Below are 18,000 nucleotides of genomic sequence, written 5' to 3' on the forward strand. Positions count from 1 at the left end.
TACTTTACTTCCAGGAAAGTGACTAAAATATAGGAAGATTATAAATATGTATGACAATAATAAGAAAAAATTACAATGCAAAAATAGACATAATGAGGAAATTAATTATACCTAAATATTTGATGTTTTTATTTAGGCTTTAGTGAACATTTGCAATATGAACTGTCATCATTATATTGAGAATACTTTGATTTGAATAAGTATATGAACCCCTTAAAAGACTTATCTGTATTTAATGTTTAATTAAAGGATAAATATCTAAGGAAATTTAATTAATCACTAGAAAATATATGTAGGATTTAAGAGGATTTAAGTTTTGGTTAAACATTTAATAACTGGAGCATTAAAAATACTAGAATTAAATCCATCCCTTTCCATGTAATGATGCCTCCTAGACATTAATCAATCGAAAACATAGATATCTTTGATTGGTTTGTCAGTTTATAATAGGGATGGCCTTTAGAAGACCACAGAACCCTCTTAACATTCCATGAGTCATACTGTAAAAGTTCTTGTCCTCCCAATGGTCATGATGTCTGTAAACATAGAACATACATTCCCTTAGTGCAGGTTGGATTACTTCACCTTGTCTGGTGAGATATTTGACTTCCACTGCACAGGCAGTGTGCACATTGATATTAGGAATAGCCTTAGAATGAAACCCTCAAATGGAATTTCTGGATTAATTTGATCACATATTTAATTAGTTGTTTGGCACTAGAAATTTTAGTTCCCCACCTTCACCCAGATCAAAGAAGGATAACGACAAGTTTTTAATGCACCTTCGTGGTAAGCAGACATAAGATTTATATGAAAATATTTTGCTAATGTAACTAAACAAATATAAGGTAAAATATGTTAGGTTTTAACTTATTAGATTTTTTTGGTAAAATTTGGATTTTATGATTTAACCAAAATAAAGATTACATACTTTTAGGACTATAAAATTCAGGAGTTATACATGGTGAATTCAAATAGCAAAGCTAGTTATAATAATAAATTCATCTCATTTAATTACATTAAGAAATGATAAATATAAAAATAGGTGAAATTTCATGGACATATTCCTATTTATTCTAGTTTATGAATTCTTATCCATATTACTGGACTGTGGCACAGGCCACTGTGTCCGGTACTTGAACAGTGCTGTTGTCCATAGACTTTGTTGAACAGAATTGTCAGCCCACGTGATGAGCCTGTTAGTCCGAAGGCCGGATGAAGCATGCCATCAGTTAAAGTGACTGTGTGCAACTTTTCAAATATGTGCCTTCAATGGTGAGAGGACAGGTAGGGCAAGCTAAGATTCCCTCACATGCACCATCAATACCTACATTATTTTCAACCACAACATCTAGTGTAGAGTCACCATCTTTTACTTTGTTAATATGTGAACACCGTGGTTTGCAGAGTGGGCCATTGTCTTATCTTCTGAGCTGCTGTGCGCCAGCATCTACATGCTCAGTGGTTGGCTCAGCCCCCGCCCTCCTGTCCCACCCTGGGTCCACAGGAGCCCAAAGTCTCCCTTGCGAGCTCCATGGAAGAAGAAGCTACAAGAGAAGCTACAAGCAGTGGAGGTGACATGCAGGAGCCAGGCACCTCCAGTGGTGGCTGTGCCCACGTATTTTACACACACACATATACATATATATACACACTTACATAAACATATATGTACATACACATATATTCATAGTTTTTTCAATGCTTAAGGCAAAAATAAATTATCCAGAGTAGAACTGGTTCCCTCAGGCAAGGGGAGAATAGGGACTGCCTCTTCAGGAGGGATGTTTGTTATTAGACTTATCCTTGACTGCCCAATAACCCTATTGCATATTTTATGGTCCTCGCTCTTCCTTCCACAAATTTGATCAGTCTGCCATACAGCCCCTGGTAACATTTAGCATTCAATTGGTATTACAATTTGAAAAATTTGAAAAATTTTCTATCTTTACAGTCAGGTCCTGCCTTGGGAGTCAAATACATTTTTCTTAATGGACTGCAAGCAAACAGAAATGTCTTCAAAGTTTCAGGTAAAGTATTCCAATTGCCCTTTGAACCTTACAATTGTATATTAATATTTCAATTCAAAAGATCCCTCATTTTTATAATCAGAATTATCATGGTAGTCATTGTGTACCATAATCAATAGATTTTTCACTGCCCTACTTTCTGCCTACATCCCATAAAATGATATCACTGATAATAAATTATCATGATGACCCCTCATGGCAAAGATTACCAGCATCCCATTTCCCCAGCTGGAAATTTATCTGAAAATTCTTAAATATGTGATCAAATTAATCCAGAAAGCCCATTTCAGAGTTTGATTCTAGGGCTATTCTTAATATCAATTACTGTAAAGTTCAGGGTCTATCTTTTAACACTGGCCATATAAATGGGACAATTTAAGAATTAGTAAAGGGACCATCTTTACAAAGAAATACGGTACACAAAACCTGCAGAAGATACAGTAGTCCTGTGCTACAGATGCTGCTATAGCTGGGCCTGAAGGGGCAGGAGGAAAGAGCAGTTACCAGAATCTTGAGAGAAAGAGGTTTTGTGCTGCCAGCACAGGACAAGCACTGTGGCTTTGCTCAAGGCAGGAGTGTGGTCCTCACTGATATCACAGGGAAAGAAGTTAGGTTAAGAACTTACTCTGATTTGATCTTTTCTTACCTTTCAATTCAATTCCTCCCTACCTTGCCCAAGAGTCATCAATATAGCCCCAACGAGTTGGTCTCCTGGGTCAGAAAGTAGGATGGAAAAATGGAAGATATCAGCACATTAAAGAAATATTAGTGTCTGTATGTTTATTAATATTAAGATGTATATATTGAATACATGTGTGTAATATCCATGTGCATTTATTTTATTTTCATTTGGATTCATTAAAACAATATATAATGTGAAGGACAGTTATGACCGAATGCATCTATCGGGGGGGATTGCAGTCTCTAAACAAAACCTTTTGAGTCTTATTAAATAAGATTGATCTGACTTTCTCAATGAATGGTTTCATTTAATTGCCTTGTTAGACATTTCCCCAAGCCATAAATCTATGAGGTATTCCATGAATCTAATACACTTGGGACCCATTAATTGTTATAAATGTTTCTGGAACTAGCTGATTTGACTATGAGAATGTTAGAATGATGGTTTTGCTGTGAATTCTAGGTAAGTTTATGTGATTCAGATATTACTGCTGGCATACAAATTTTGTTTTATTCCCATAATGATTCTATAGCCATTTGGTATGGTTATATGAGAGGAGGTACAAAACCTCCTTCATTCTATTGCAGTCTCCAAAACTACTGAGAGTAAAAACAGTGTCATAATTCTCTATTCTAAGTGGTTAGGAAATCTACCTTGCATTTTAAAGAAAGCTGAAGAACTGCATAATTGACACAGAAATTAAAAGACTAGCCATTGAAAAATGTTTACCAAAGGAGTAAGCTTTTATGAATATCTAAAAAACCCAAGAGGATGGAGATTATAGAAAGAGAAATTTCTATACTCATGCCCAAAATAAATAATGAAAGTTTATGTTTCTTTCAGTTTGCTTTTTTCTTTCAAAAATCAGGAAGGCATACAGTACATTTAAAGTTAAAGCAAGGCAAAAACTTACTGTGACTTTCAGGTTGGGAAGGGCTCTGGGTCCTCCTCAGTAAAGCACTCCTCATTTAAAGCAAAATTTTAACTTGTGACCTGGGGCCTCTGTTTGAACCTCAAGACAAACTGAAAACCAGTGAACTATTTCATTGTTTGCTGTGGATTTGAGTATTTTCTTGTAAGACAAATCATAGAATTAAGTTCCCAAATTTATATGCGACCTTATAAAAGTCCAAAAATATTTTTAAAGTAATGGGGTATAAGTCAGAGTAGTAAAGTAATCAAGAGGAGATAGGGTGGGGCTCCATGCTGGATAATTTGAGGGTCATCAAGAAAGCTCTGCACCCTGAGGGGTTAGGTTTGACTATCTCAGAAGAATACCAGAGGGAAAAAAGGGGCAATATCTGCCACTAATTTTACAATATGCACTCTTTTGCACAATAATATCAAAATCCAATGTATTATAATTATGTAACATTAACACCCAATGTAAAATAAAATGGCCAATGCGTAATATCTGTGATTATATGTCAGACAGTCTATTAAGGCCTTTAAATAAACTATCTCTTTTAAATCCTACCCCAATTTTATAAGGGATATTATAGATACAGAAATGCCTAACTTACATAGGAGTAACATGAGTCTCTGGAAGATCAAATAAATTATCGATGGTGATCAAACTAGGAAAGATTAGAATCTGAATTGAGGCCAAGTCTACCTTACTCCACATCTCATGTTGACAAGCTCATATTGCCTACCAAAATTGCACACTCTTCTGCAAAAACCTTTTTTATGTAATAATTCTCTTCATCTTCCCACCCCTGTAAAGTAGAGCTGCTGTCATTCTAATATTGGCAAATATTTCAGAAAAGAGATTCCTTGGACCAAATATAATCTGCAAATTTACTATTAGTTTTGATGCTCATGTAACTCAAACTTTAGCAATTTTTCAACAGTACTTAATATATCGGAATTAGGGAGCCCCTGATATCTGGAACAATTTCCATGGGCCAAGCCCCCCACTAATTATTTTTAAAACACCATCATTCTTAATATTTACAACTGTCCCATCTAGTAATTACCATTATATTCCTTGTTTTTCATGGAGGCAACTGGGGCTTACAAGCTTAAATCATTTCTATAAGATCTCATGGTGGATAAGCAGTGAGACAGACCTTGAATCTATGCCATCTGCCTCACACATACACTTACAGCAGAACTATCTCTGGTTTGACTCCCCTCAAATCATGCACACCTCATATTTGTAAGACATGGTTTCCTTTTGTTCTTCAGCATGAAAGACAATCTGCTGCTCAGATGGAAACCTCACCCCTCACGAGCACATTCTATCATGAAACAAATTTGCCTGTGTATTTCACTAGTCAGACTGTGTATTGTGTGCTTAGTTACCCTTGCTTTATTCTTGTACTTGCCTGTGAAGAGTACAGGATGGCTAGAGATTTCTAGCTCCAGCAGCTATGTGGGATAATAAACAAATCCTCTAAAAGTTAAACATCATCACTAGAACACAGCAGAATGGGGATTTTATGGTATGCTTCTCTAGAATTAAGGAAGTCTCTCCATTCATCCATTCATCAAATATCATCTGTACTAATTCTTATTCTGTGCTAGATGATGTTTTAACCATTGGCAACAAATTCTGGTCTCTTGAGTTCTCCTCCTAGTAGATGGAAATGCAGAACAAATAAAATAAGCCCATTGTATGGTGAGCTATATTGTAAATGTTCCGTAAAAGTGTAAAGCAGGGAAAGAGGATAAGGAGTGTTAGCGGAAAAGGAGAAAGGATATTTTGAACTGTGTGATTAGGGAACACCAAGCTAAGAAGGGGAGAAATTTTGATCAAAACACTGAACGGAGAGAATGAATAGCAAGCACAAAGCTGCTGAATATGACAGTCCTTTGGGTTACAAATGATGACAAGGGAAGAAATCAGAATGGTGGCTATGACCAAATCAAATTTTTGTGCACGTATATGTGTGTGGAGTTCATTCAGAGAAATCAGACGTTTCCATCCAAAAGGCTCCCTGAGATATAAATATTCACTTTACTGCAAAGCTGTGTCATTTTTACTTATGCTGTCCTCACAGTAGATTATCAAACATTGTTCTGAATGGTTAAGGTTTAAAGTCAGGAGATCAGAAGTTATTTTCCCCTTCTTTTCAAGATACAACTAGCAGCAAAACATAAAAGGTGAGTCTTTATGTCACAGCAGGAGGAATCTTAGAGGTGTTTCCTGCAGTAGTAAAAGCACAGAACAGAGTCTGAGGAACAAACACTTTGCCCAATGATTTACAGAAATCATGTTGTTTCTCTGGAAGGACCTATCTTTCTCATCTATAAAATAGAATTACCTCATGGGGTAGTGATAAGAAACGAATTTATGCCAACTTCTTTAGTCCTTAACTTTTAATTTTTTTTCTAAAACACTAGTTTAAATAAATCATACAGTAAACTTATTCTTCCAATATTTACCTTACGTGGCATTTTATTTTATTAGTAATGACATCGAAAACAGCTTACACTTCTATTTTAACTTTAACAAAAAGCCTCTGTAACGGTAGCACACATCTCAAAGGGCTCTGAAAATGAACTCACATCAAACACCTAAATGCAGTACCTGGCACATAGTAAAAGGGCAACTATGCTTGCTGTTAAGAATAATTAAGAAACTCTTAATGAAAAATATTTCCAGGTCAGTTGGCATGAACCCATTGATCATTATCCCCATTTTACCATGATGGGAATGGAGGTTTCAGGAAAAATAAAATACAAAATATTTTCTGAACCAGAAAAACTCTCCACAAAAGTAAAGATAAAATGGGGATAATGATAGTGATATCTACATCATAATTTTTATTAGAATAGGAAATAATGCATGTAAGTATCAGATAGAGTTCCTGGATTAGACCCACCATTGTTTCTTCTTCTTCCTTCCTTGCTCTTTCCATTTCATTGTCACTAACTTTATTATTATGAACAAAGCCTAATCTGATCCAGTCAATATATTTGTGGCCAAATTGGGTTTCTCAGTGTTGATCTAGGCCATGACATCTCCAGGTGCTTCAGAAATTGCACATACAGAATGAGCCCACTGATGATGGGCACTTAATATATTTTCTTATTTATCATGGGAACTGCAAGACATACATCATAGAGTCATTTAACAAATAAAATTTCTAGGAAGCTCTGTTCTAAAGAGTATGTTTTCAATATATATTAATTATCATCACTTTTCCCCCCATCTTTTGCACTGAGCAATATTTTCCTAATGAGTCAGCACATGGTTTATTGATTTTGCAGTGACTTCCAAAGCTATGAACCCCTAAGGTACTTTACAGATCAAATAAACTGGGGAGACTGAGCAGGTGCCAGTTTCCTGGATCCACAGTGCATGCCTGCATTGGTTGTGACAGTGAAAATTACAAGTAAAGGTCCTGATTCCAGGTGGGGGTAAAGTGGAATATTTCCATGTTGAATCAAGATTGGCTGCAAAAGTGAGAGATGTAGGAAGCTCCCAAATGATGATATGGACATTGTTTGGAAACATTTCTGTGAACCTGTATATAAAAGGTGGCCCATCTGCAGACAGCACCTGAATCTCTCTGTATTACCATATTGTTTTTTAATTAAGGAGTCAATACCAAAAAGAGAAGGAAACACAGAACCCACCAGCAGCTACTAATTTGATATCACATAAGAAAGAAGTGGTTTAGTAGTTCAGTTCTGGGTCTCTGAAGAAAACATCACCACTTATTAACTGTGTAACTACTAACACCTTATTAAATCTCAAATCAATCATGTAATCATTGATATTAACCCATAAACATACTTATGTTGAGTATTTATGGAGAAAATGAGGTAATTCACATGGAATATGAAGCCAGGAATAGACTCAGAAGAAAGCATTGAAAATCCTTTGCTATGATTTTTAAAAATGCTGAAATACTGAGATCATTATGAGGACCAGAGAATATTAGAATCAGAGAGGGTTAAGACTGAGATTGAGTCCAGATTGTTTACAACTTTTTCACAAAGGTAGCCCCTTTTAGTTCTCAAAGATTCCATGTTTGCAAAGATTCTGCCTATGTATAAAATACTTCTCATTCATGCTAAGTGATTCATCTAAAATAAACAGCCCAAATAATCTCATAATAAATCTACTAATGAATGTGAGATTAGCAGTAAACTGATGTGTTTCCCATCAAAATCACATGGGGAAAAGCATATTATAATGAAAGTGAAAGAAAACAGGTTAAATACAGAAGGATGTATAAAATATTACATAGTGAGAAGCAGTGGGAAAAATAAAAAAAACAGGAAAATGGCAAAAGAAATGTCAGAGAAGTGGCTGATATTGTGGTAGACTGGGAAGACCCTAAAAAGAGGTGAAATTATGCACATTTGAAACCTGATAATGTCAGGCAGCTAGTCATGAGCATGCCTCTAGGACAAGCTTTACAGAAATATGGAGAACTGCAAACTCCATCAACCTGCTCTTCTTACTCAAGGAGCAGAAAGGATGGGACCATTGCCAGAGTGTAGCAAGCAGAGAAGGAGAGAACAGTGGGATTAGAGAGTTGAAGTCCAGAGTTTATAGAGCTTGGACACTCTTGTGCTAATTTTGGCTTTTACTCTATGTTGAGAAGTCACTGGAGGGTTCAGGGTGCTGGAAGAACAGGATATAAATGGCATGTAACAGGACTGCTCTGGCTTCCCATTGAAAACTGACTCGAGTGGGTTGAAGACAGAAATGAGAGTCCTTTCAGAAGTTACTATAAAAATTAAAGTGGAAATGATAGTGGCTTAGTCTAAGATAGAAACCCTAGAGCTGGGGGAAAATGTTCAGGTTCTGATATATTTTAAAGGTAGAACCAAGAGTATTGGCTGATTAATCAGACATGGTGTAAAATATAGAAAGGCTTGATATTAAATACTTTTAAATTATGTTCTCTAAACTGGATAAATGCCATTTATTGTGTAGGGAAGCTGGAGAAACAGGTCTGGAAAGGTTTGTCAGGAACTCAATTTTGAATGAAATATCCAGTAGATAGCTAATAAAAAATGTTAAACGGGCATATGGACACATGGGTCTGGAGTTCAAGGGAGAAAAGTGGTTAGCAGGTGCACAAATTAGACTCGTTCACAAATAGAGAACATTTAAAACCATCAGACCTAATAGTATCACCAAGGAGTGGATATAGATGGGATAGAAAAGAAAGCTAAAGGTTGATTTGGGGACACTTCAAATTTCAAAGATAGGGTCATTAATGCTGAGAACAAGTAGCAAGTGAAGTAGAAGGAAAACCAAGCAAGCATGATGACCTGCAAAAAAAGTGAGAGAGTGTTTCCAGCAGGAGGAAGTGATAAGGTGTTAAATGCTGCAGATAGGTCAAATCAGATGAGAACTGAAATTTGATTATTGCATTTATCTACCTGGAGATCATCAGACCTTGTCAAAGCTATCTTTAGGGGGTTGTAGGAACAATTGCTTAATTGGAACAATCTTCCATTGCTGTATATTTTGCTAAGAAAGAAGTCAACTTAATACTAGTATAAGAGTCTGGTATAAACAGAGCATATTTCTAGGTCCCAAGAGGTTGGGCCTCCAGAGGATGATCATATTCACTGATATTTTATACTTATTTAGTTACAAAATGACTGGTGGGCAGTTAGTGGGACTGGAATTGTCCTTTAAGTAGATTGCAAGTATCTAGTTGTTGTGTAGACAGTATACTAGAATGTTATAGTTTCATTTAAAGAGAATCCTGAAAAGCATGGGCAGGTTTCTTTGTACATTGAATACTGAGTCACATAATCATATTGCAATGTGTATATTTTGCTTAATTTTTATTAAATAAAATCCTTAAAAATAAAACATAAAGATCATAAAAAAATAATAGATAACATTCTAGTACTAAACAAAAATTTACTTAAATTAAAAATTGGTTCTTGAAAAATTTTTTTGTCTTATGTTTATTGTTGAATATGTATAAAATGGACTTTATCCCACATACTTTATAATCACATCATTGTATCTCATCCTTCCCTCTATATATTTAAAATTTTTTTATTATGTACTGTTTTGTAACCTATGTTTTTCCTTGTAATATCCTGTTGCATTTTTTATAACTATAGATAGTATTCTGAAATATGATTCCACAATGGCTGTATACTGTACCAAGCTATGGATGCACCACAAGAAAAATACAGTTCTTAAATGTATTACAATTGATCTATAGTCCAGTCTTTCAGAGGAAAAAACTCACACTTCAAGTTAGAAATCATACATTTAGACAAAAAGCAAGTCAACATGAGGAACAAAACCACAACACAATATAAATTATAATTCTCTTTCATTTAGTTGAACAGTCACTTCTAGAAGAAAAAAAATAATGAATGTACATTTGAACATATAACTGTCAAATCTGATCGATTATTGAAAATGTAAAAATCTAAAATATATATATATATATATATATATATATATATATATTGATTGGCTTATTCTAAACTTCTAGAAGTGCCAGTGGTCTGATGCCATTTAATTAGCATATTTTCAGTTTATTCAGCACAGTGATTCATTATGAACACTCAATTCCCCCCCTTAGGTGAGATCCCTTGTAGTCATGGAGAGGGGCAATCACTCCTTGTCTCAGTTCATCCTGGTGGGTTTCACAACAGATCCTGTAATGCAGTTGGTTCTGTTTGGGATATTCCTTGGAGTTTACTCTGTGACCATGGTGGGAAATGCCACTCTCATTGTGTTGATCTGCAATGACTCCAGGCTTCACACACCCATGTATTTTTTCATTGGAAATCTGGCTTTTCTGGATCTCTGGTACTCCTCTGTCTACACCCCGAAGATTATAGTGACCTGTATCTCTGAAGACAAGAGCATCTCCTTTGCTGGCTGTGTAGCACAGTTCCTCTTCTCCGCTGGGCTGGCCTATAGTGAGTGTTTCCTGTTGGCTGCCATGGCTTATGACCGCTATGTGGCCATCTCAAAGCCACTGCTTTATTCTCAGACAATGTCGATAAAGTTATGTGCAGTTTTGGTGGCTGCCTCATATCTTGGTGGCTTTACTAACTCAACCTTAATTACCAAAACTACTTTTTCTTTGAAATTCTGTGGGGACAACATCGTTGATGACTTTTTCTGTGATTTGCCTCCCTTGGTGAAGCTCGCTTGTGGGGAGAAGGATGGCTACCAGGCTGCACTGTTCTTCATCCTGTCCTCCAATGTCTTCGCCCCCACTCTGTTCATCCTGGCCACCTACCTCTTCATCATCATCATCATCTCGAAGATCCGCTCCACCCAGGGCCGCCTCAAAGCCTTCTCCACCTGCTCCTCCCACCTGACCTCTGTCACCTTATACTATGGCTCTATTCTCTACATATATGCTCGTCCCCGGTCTAGCTATTCTCTGGATAGGGACAAAATAATTTCTATATTTTACACTGTGGTGTTCCCCATGTTGAACCCCATGATCTACAGTCTGAGGAATAAGGATGTGAAAGAGGCTCTGTATAAGCTTTTCAATTAAGTCCAGATTCTCTACCTTTAAGAAAAATGTTCTAAACATGATCGTGATCATGAACACACAACTTTGTGATGATATTGTGAGCCATTAATAGTATACTTTAGGTGAACTGTATGGTGCATAAAGCTATCTCAATAAAAATAGTAAAAAACAAAAAGAAGAAGATGCAAGCAAACATCTTATGGTCAGGATTTTTGTATCTCAGGAACAGCTTCTGTAGAGATCCATCATGATCAAGGATTGTTACAGTTACAGAACTTCCCACCTTGACACTGACAATTCACAAAACCTAACATAAGAAATTAAAGGCAACTGATGATATAGGAGTCTAATATACAATATAGAAATTTGGATAAAATTTTATATTACTTTCTATTAAAAGCAAAACTAAAACCTAAAAGAACTCTCTTTTTAAAAAAAAACCATATTTGATTTTATTAAACTGATATACATTGTAAATATCTGGGTGGTAAGTAATTTCATAAAAATAAGAGCAAATGTGATGAATTAATTTCTAATATTTTCCTATTATTGAAAAATGTAAGATAATTATTTTCTCTTCTTCTCACAGAATTTTGAAACATTTTTATGTTTGCTCTTTCCCCTAGAGCTTTAGCACAGTGATACAGTAGCACTCAAGGATTGCTTAGTGCAAAATAGTCTCAGAACACATGATCTTATCAATGTCTTTATCTCCTATGTTTGTTCTTTCTATTAAGGAAATATTAGCCAAGATGCCATAGTTTGATTTTTGTTACATATTCTAGGGTCTTAAAGTTTATTTTGTTTTGCCATTCAAATTGTGCTGTTCTGAATACCAAAACGCAATTATTATAATAATTCAGATAATAACTATGGAAAAATGTAACAAGGTAAGATATGAAGGTCTATGTGTATAAGTTATTAAAAAGAGTAATGTTTGTAGAGAGAATATAAACAGGTAATTATGAAAAGGAGGGAGATATGAGAGGTTCCATGTAATTTTTATTGATTTTTCAAAGTAAAGCTATGTTAATGTAAATTATGATAATAAAGTATAAATATATATTGGTGTCTATGAGTGTGAACAGTTAAAAAAAGTGCAAGGAACTATTACTTAACCATGTAGTTCCAAATTTAAAAGCAGTAGCGACACATGGAACCATTAGTGACCAGTCGGCACTGATACACATGCACGTTAACCTGGACAGTAAGTCACAGGGATACATTTCATGTCAGTTTTCACACACAATAACCCAAAAGAAACACAACAGAAGCAGTGGAATTCTAAACTTCTTGATTTAGATAAATGTTCTGAAAAGGAAAGCTATTTATGCTGACTCAGGCCATTTCTAAAACACAACACTCAATAATTCCTATTACTGACATTACAGTTCTGATGAAACACACACTTTTTAAGTGCAAGTAGATAAAATCTATATGTTTCAATGACAGAAAATCAGTTATTTAATATCAGCCAAATGAAACTGGAAAATGCTAAATCAGAGACAATTACTGATTACAAAACTCAAACTTACGTGAAAAAGTTTTGATTAAAATGTGTAAAGATTGTAAGTCTTGAAATTTAACTGCAATAAAGAACCTAAAACTAATGGCCAATTCCATTTTAATCCTCTTAGGAGAAGCATCCAAGTTCCATTGTCCAAACAAAAATCAATATATACCCAGATTTAAGAGTATAAATATATGCCCATCTCTAAGTGCATACCCAAGTGTATATTCATATTATTTTGTATCTCAGAAAGACTATATAAACTATTTAATCATGTCTGGATAATAACAGTAGAACTCTAATAAGAAGATAAATCAAGGCTAATAATAACCTTAGGAATAATAAAAATAAATGTGTATTAATTAAAATAAGGCATTGAGGTTTTAGAATATGTATAAGTTTAGCAATAAGTTTTTATCATTGTGTTGGAAATACACCATCTATAGATTAAGTTTCAAACATTAAAAATGTTCTTCCATATTAATTGGAAATTATATAACATATAATTATTGTATTAAATATTATAATTATATATATTTATATATAAATTCATAAATAAATTTAATTTCTCTAATTATACATAAAAATTAACATCTGAAGAGGACTTGGTTCATAAGATATGCTTTTGAGATATGAGTTTAATACATTAAATATTATGTAAAGTAAAACTGTTTATGTGTGTTCATACAAAAAATCTCTTGAAATTAAATGTTTCATAAAGAAAATGTAAAATTCTTGATGGTCTTTCACACAACAGATCATCAGAAGGAGCATTTCTGGATTACAGCCTTTTTGTAATGTCTAATGGTTCTTGCATTTATAGTCAGCTTTGTGTCTAAACAAGAGACAGAAGAAAGTGAAGTAACAAATATCTGTGTGACTGAGACGTGCAAAATTATAACTACTAAATAATTATATAATTACCTATACAATGGAATCATTAAATGCTTGCCTATAAAAATCATTGTCTACAGGCTTTCTTCATGGTTCTGGTATATTAATTCTTTCCCAGTCTCTCATATGACTGGGAATGTTACCTGGTTAAGTTTCCCAAATTTTCCTTCTTGTGAGACTCAAGTGTTTGATCATCTTGTTTTTATTGTGCAGTAGTATGTTCCCTTTTAAATGGTATTCTAAGACATTACTAAGAGGTATACCTCTAAATACCTGAATTTTCAAACAGTTTTCCTTGCAGCAAATTCCTATTTCCCACTGGTGATTGGGATCATTCACACTGCTCAGTAGAGTGATCCCTGTTGTTCAAGGCCAGTAGAGTCATAGATGGCCAGGGGCAGTTCAGATTCCAATTGATGAGAACACTGATGCTGTTCCTTTGGGGAAGCACTCGTCCCTTGGGAGCATGATTTCCTAATCCAGTGAGCTTAAGGTAATAGTGACAGAAAATAAGATTCTAGTAGCACTTCCAGGTACTTTTAAAGAGACAGTGCAAATCATGGTCCTCTGAAAAGGAGATGCAGAGACGTAATTAAATGTACAAGGATTTTATTAGGGAAAAATCTGTGTCATTGACTGGCAAAGTGAGGAGGGAAGCAGAAAAATCTAGGTGTGAGAGCAGAACAAGATGCATTGTGGCACACTGTCAGTTTTGAAAGGAGAGAAGGAAATATGAATATTTCACAGCTTAGTTTGTTATTTCTGGGCTCCCATAACATGGTGTCAGAAATGGTTATCTGAAAAGCCACAATCTGATTCGAGAGCCACTTTTGGATTTGAGCACAGGTACTAGCATTACCTCTTTGTACTCTTTCAACTTCTCGATGTTCCAGGCTCTTGTCATGAGTCCTCTTGATTGTAAACACCCCTTTTTCTGTTGAGAATCTGGCCTTGCTTTTGGTGTCTTCCGGTAATGGGTATCTGAACTTTAAGTTCTTTTGATTTGAGTTGGTGGCAGCAGCCCTTTGGTGTTTGCCTTTTTTGGGATACAAGGGGGTGAACTTATCTGATTATTTCTATCTTTGGAGGGGGTGAAAGGTGAGGCAAGATCAAGGCCACAGAAGGAAGGCTGGGAGATTTTCTCTAATTGCAATAAATAGCTTTGGTGAAGGACCAGGGCAAAGGAATAAGCATAATTGAAGCTGAGCTATGGTCAGAAGAGGAGAATGGAGGAATAAGTGGAATAATGGAATTGAGCATGTTTATGTGAGTGATTACATGATAGACTGTGAAAATCTCAGCTGAGTAGTAAATGAAATGTGGGCCTTGAGGATTCCACTTGAACAATCAGATAATAATGGTTATCCTCTGTGCTGGTTTGAAAGGAAGTATACCCCCTAGAAAAGCCATGTTTTAATCAAAACCCCATTTCATAAAGGTAGAATAATCCCTATTCAATACTGTATGCTTGAAACAGTAATCAGATCATTTCCCCAGATGATGTGATTTAGTTGAGAGCGATTGTTAAACTGGATTAGGTGATGACATGTCTCTACCCATTTGGGTGGGCCTTGATTGGTTTATTGGAATCCTTTTAAAGAGGAACCATTTTGGACAATGGGAGATTCAGAGAGAGCAGAACAGAATGGCATAGCCATGAGAAGCAGAGTCCACCAGTCAGAAAAGACCAGGAAAGAACACAGTAGCCTTGGCTCATGCCCATCAGACATAAGAAGTTTCCACAAATCCTTCCTTGATAACTCCATGTCCAGTCCTGACTTTCTCTGAAATGGCTGGCTGGTTCCACATTTGGTTAAATCCTCATGTGGTATTTATCTGGGTGCAGTCCCAATGCTTGGAGAGGGTGGAGCTGAGAAAAAGTTGATCTCCCCAATATCCCCAAAGGTTGCATTCAGAGAGAGGAAAGCCAGAGACCTTTGCATATGAAGAAGGAAAATGCCTCCCAGGGAGCTTCATGAAACAGGAAGCCAGGAGAAGAAGCTAGCAGATGACACCATGTTTGCCACGTGCCTTTCCAGATGAGAGAGAAACTCTGACTATGTTTACCATGTGCCCTTCCACCTGAAAGAGAAGCCATGAACTTCATCAGTCTTCTTGAACCAAGCTAGGAAACTAGAACCTCCTCATTCTGGGGATCATGTAAAAATATCTAATATGAACATTCTGTTTTATTCCATCCATATTCACCCAAAACACTTTCTGAGTCTGGGCAAATAACAACAGCCTGTGTACCTGGTCTCTGTGGGTCCACTGATAGATGCACTCAGCCCACATCAGGAGTGTGGACCTCAGTGGTGTTTTCAGTCTCTGGAAATTAGTGACAGTTAAGAGTCAGTAACAATAACTTCAAGAATGACTGTATTCCTTGGAAGGTACCTGCAAGCTAACCAAGTGAATTATTGGAGGAATATATACAGTATCTATCTTGGCTTACAGTCTTTCCTCAAAGGTTGCTCACTTTCCTCTTAGTCAAAGGATTCTGACTTATAAATGGACTTATGCCAGAGAATTGTAAAGAGGTTATGATTCCATACTATTATAACATGAGCTGGTTTTTATATAAAACATAAAAATAGAATGTTTCTTCATCACAAAAAAACATGGTTTCACATCTAACCAATTCCATAGGAATAATGAATTCCTTTAATGCATTGGTGAAATCGGCATCTTTTGAGTCTTGGAAGAACAAGCCTTGGAGGAACTGGTAAGTGATAGTTATGCAATCACAGAGTACATAAAGATAATTAGATATCTTTATCAGTTTTCCTGCACCTTAGACTTCTTCAAAGTATGTCAGTTTGACCTAACATTTCAACATCACTAATGATAGCCATTTTGAATTTAAAGTTCAGTTAACCAGCTTAGCACATCATTAACATTCTTTCATGAATTTGTAATCATGTATTAATTCTACAAAAAAAAAAAAACAAAATGGAGGTTCTATGGCTAAGAGATTTAAAACGGAATTGGAAATTCATTCTTATGCAAATCTTAACCAAATATAAATTGCCAAAGCATACAAAGCCTCAAGCAGCAATATTCCTCAAAACCCTGAGGACATCTGGACATAAGACACAAAATAGAAGATAAAGAACTCAGTAGACTATCTGTTTTAGTTTGTCAATGCTGCTGGAAAAGCAATATACCAGAAATGGGTTGGCTTTTATAAAAGGAATTTATTAAAGTTACAAGTTTATCATTCTAAGGCCTTAAAAATATCTGAAATAAGGCGTCCAGAAAAAGATACCTTAACTCAAGAAAGTGTGGATGACTTTGGGAGTTTCACTGTAAGATTGAAAGGCTCACTGGCTTCTCATTTCAAACAGCTTCCCCAAAGATATTTCTTTCTGCATCCCCAAACATCTCTGTCTGTGTCAGCTCTGAAGCTTTTTTCAAAGTTGTTGCCTCTCCAATGACTCCAGTAAACAGCCTACCTTGAATGGGGGTAGATGTGTCTTCATGGAAACCACCTAATCAAAAGGTCTCACCCACAATTGTCTGGGTCACATGGAAATAAAAAAATACCATTCTACAATATTAAATCAGGATTACAGAACATGGCTTTTCTTGGGTACACAATCATTTTAAACTGGCACACCTTCTAAGCTGAAAGACATTTGAATCACTTTGAATATCCACCAACCACAAACAGTTAATGCAATCTTTTCCTTTTCCTTTAAAAAATCCATGCCTTGAATAGCCAATAGAGGACACAATTTGAGTCTGTTATCCCTGAACTACAATCGTAACATCCCAGGCAAATGCATTTGTTGACTCACAGCTTAGTTTGTTATTTTTTGGCACCCATAACATAGTGTCAGAAATGGTTATCTGAAAAGTCACAATCTGATTCCAGAAACACTTTTGGATTTGAGCATAGGTACTACCAATAGCTCTTTGTACTCTGTCAACTTCACGATGGCCCAGGTTCTTGTCATGAATCCTCTTGGCTGTGAACACCCCTTTTTTTGTTGAGGATCTGACATTTCTTTTGGTGTCTTCTGGTAATGGGCATTTGCACTTTGGTTCTTTTGATTTGAATTGATGGCAGCAGCCCTTTGGTGTTTTGCCTTTTTTGTTATAAAAGGAAAATCCCCTTGTCTGGTGGGTACTCAAATGGGACATTAAAAATACCCACTTTGGTACTGAGCTCTTTTCAGTGGAGGGACACTGTCCTAATAATCAATTGACCTTTATTCAGACTGCAGATGATCAAATAATTATTTTGATGGGCATGAATGCAGACTTACATCTTATTAGGGTTCACAGCAGCTTTTGATGATACACCTCTACTTTGAAAGACCAAGACCCCTGCAAAAGGATAAGGTGGTCACAGACATGTCAGACTGACACAAGCTTGCCCATTCCAATCAAGACAGTTTCCATGCAAATAAGGACACTTGGCCGTGGGTTGAACAGCTA

General features: G+C 35.8%; 1 protein-coding gene and 1 long non-coding RNA gene across 2 annotated transcripts in view; both read left to right on the forward strand.

The window, feature by feature from the left end:
• The first annotated feature begins 537 nt into the window (after nucleotides 1–537).
• LOC143649724 (uncharacterized) overlaps nucleotides 538–18,000 on the forward strand; it is a 29,242-nt gene continuing 11,779 nt past the window's right edge. The window contains exons 1-2 of the long non-coding RNA XR_013159149.1: nucleotides 538–789; nucleotides 1,955–2,030. This is a non-coding gene — a long non-coding RNA (uncharacterized LOC143649724). The remainder of the gene's footprint in view (nucleotides 790–1,954; nucleotides 2,031–18,000) is intronic.
• Nucleotides 10,257–11,174, forward strand: LOC143650985 (olfactory receptor 9G19-like). The gene has a single exon (XM_077122214.1). The coding sequence runs from the start codon at nucleotides 10,257–10,259 to the stop codon at nucleotides 11,172–11,174; it is 918 nt and encodes a 305-aa protein (XP_076978329.1).

This window comes from Tamandua tetradactyla, chromosome 11 (genome assembly GCF_023851605.1).
Source record: "Tamandua tetradactyla isolate mTamTet1 chromosome 11, mTamTet1.pri, whole genome shotgun sequence".
Classification (NCBI taxonomy): domain Eukaryota; kingdom Metazoa; phylum Chordata; class Mammalia; order Pilosa; family Myrmecophagidae; genus Tamandua; species Tamandua tetradactyla.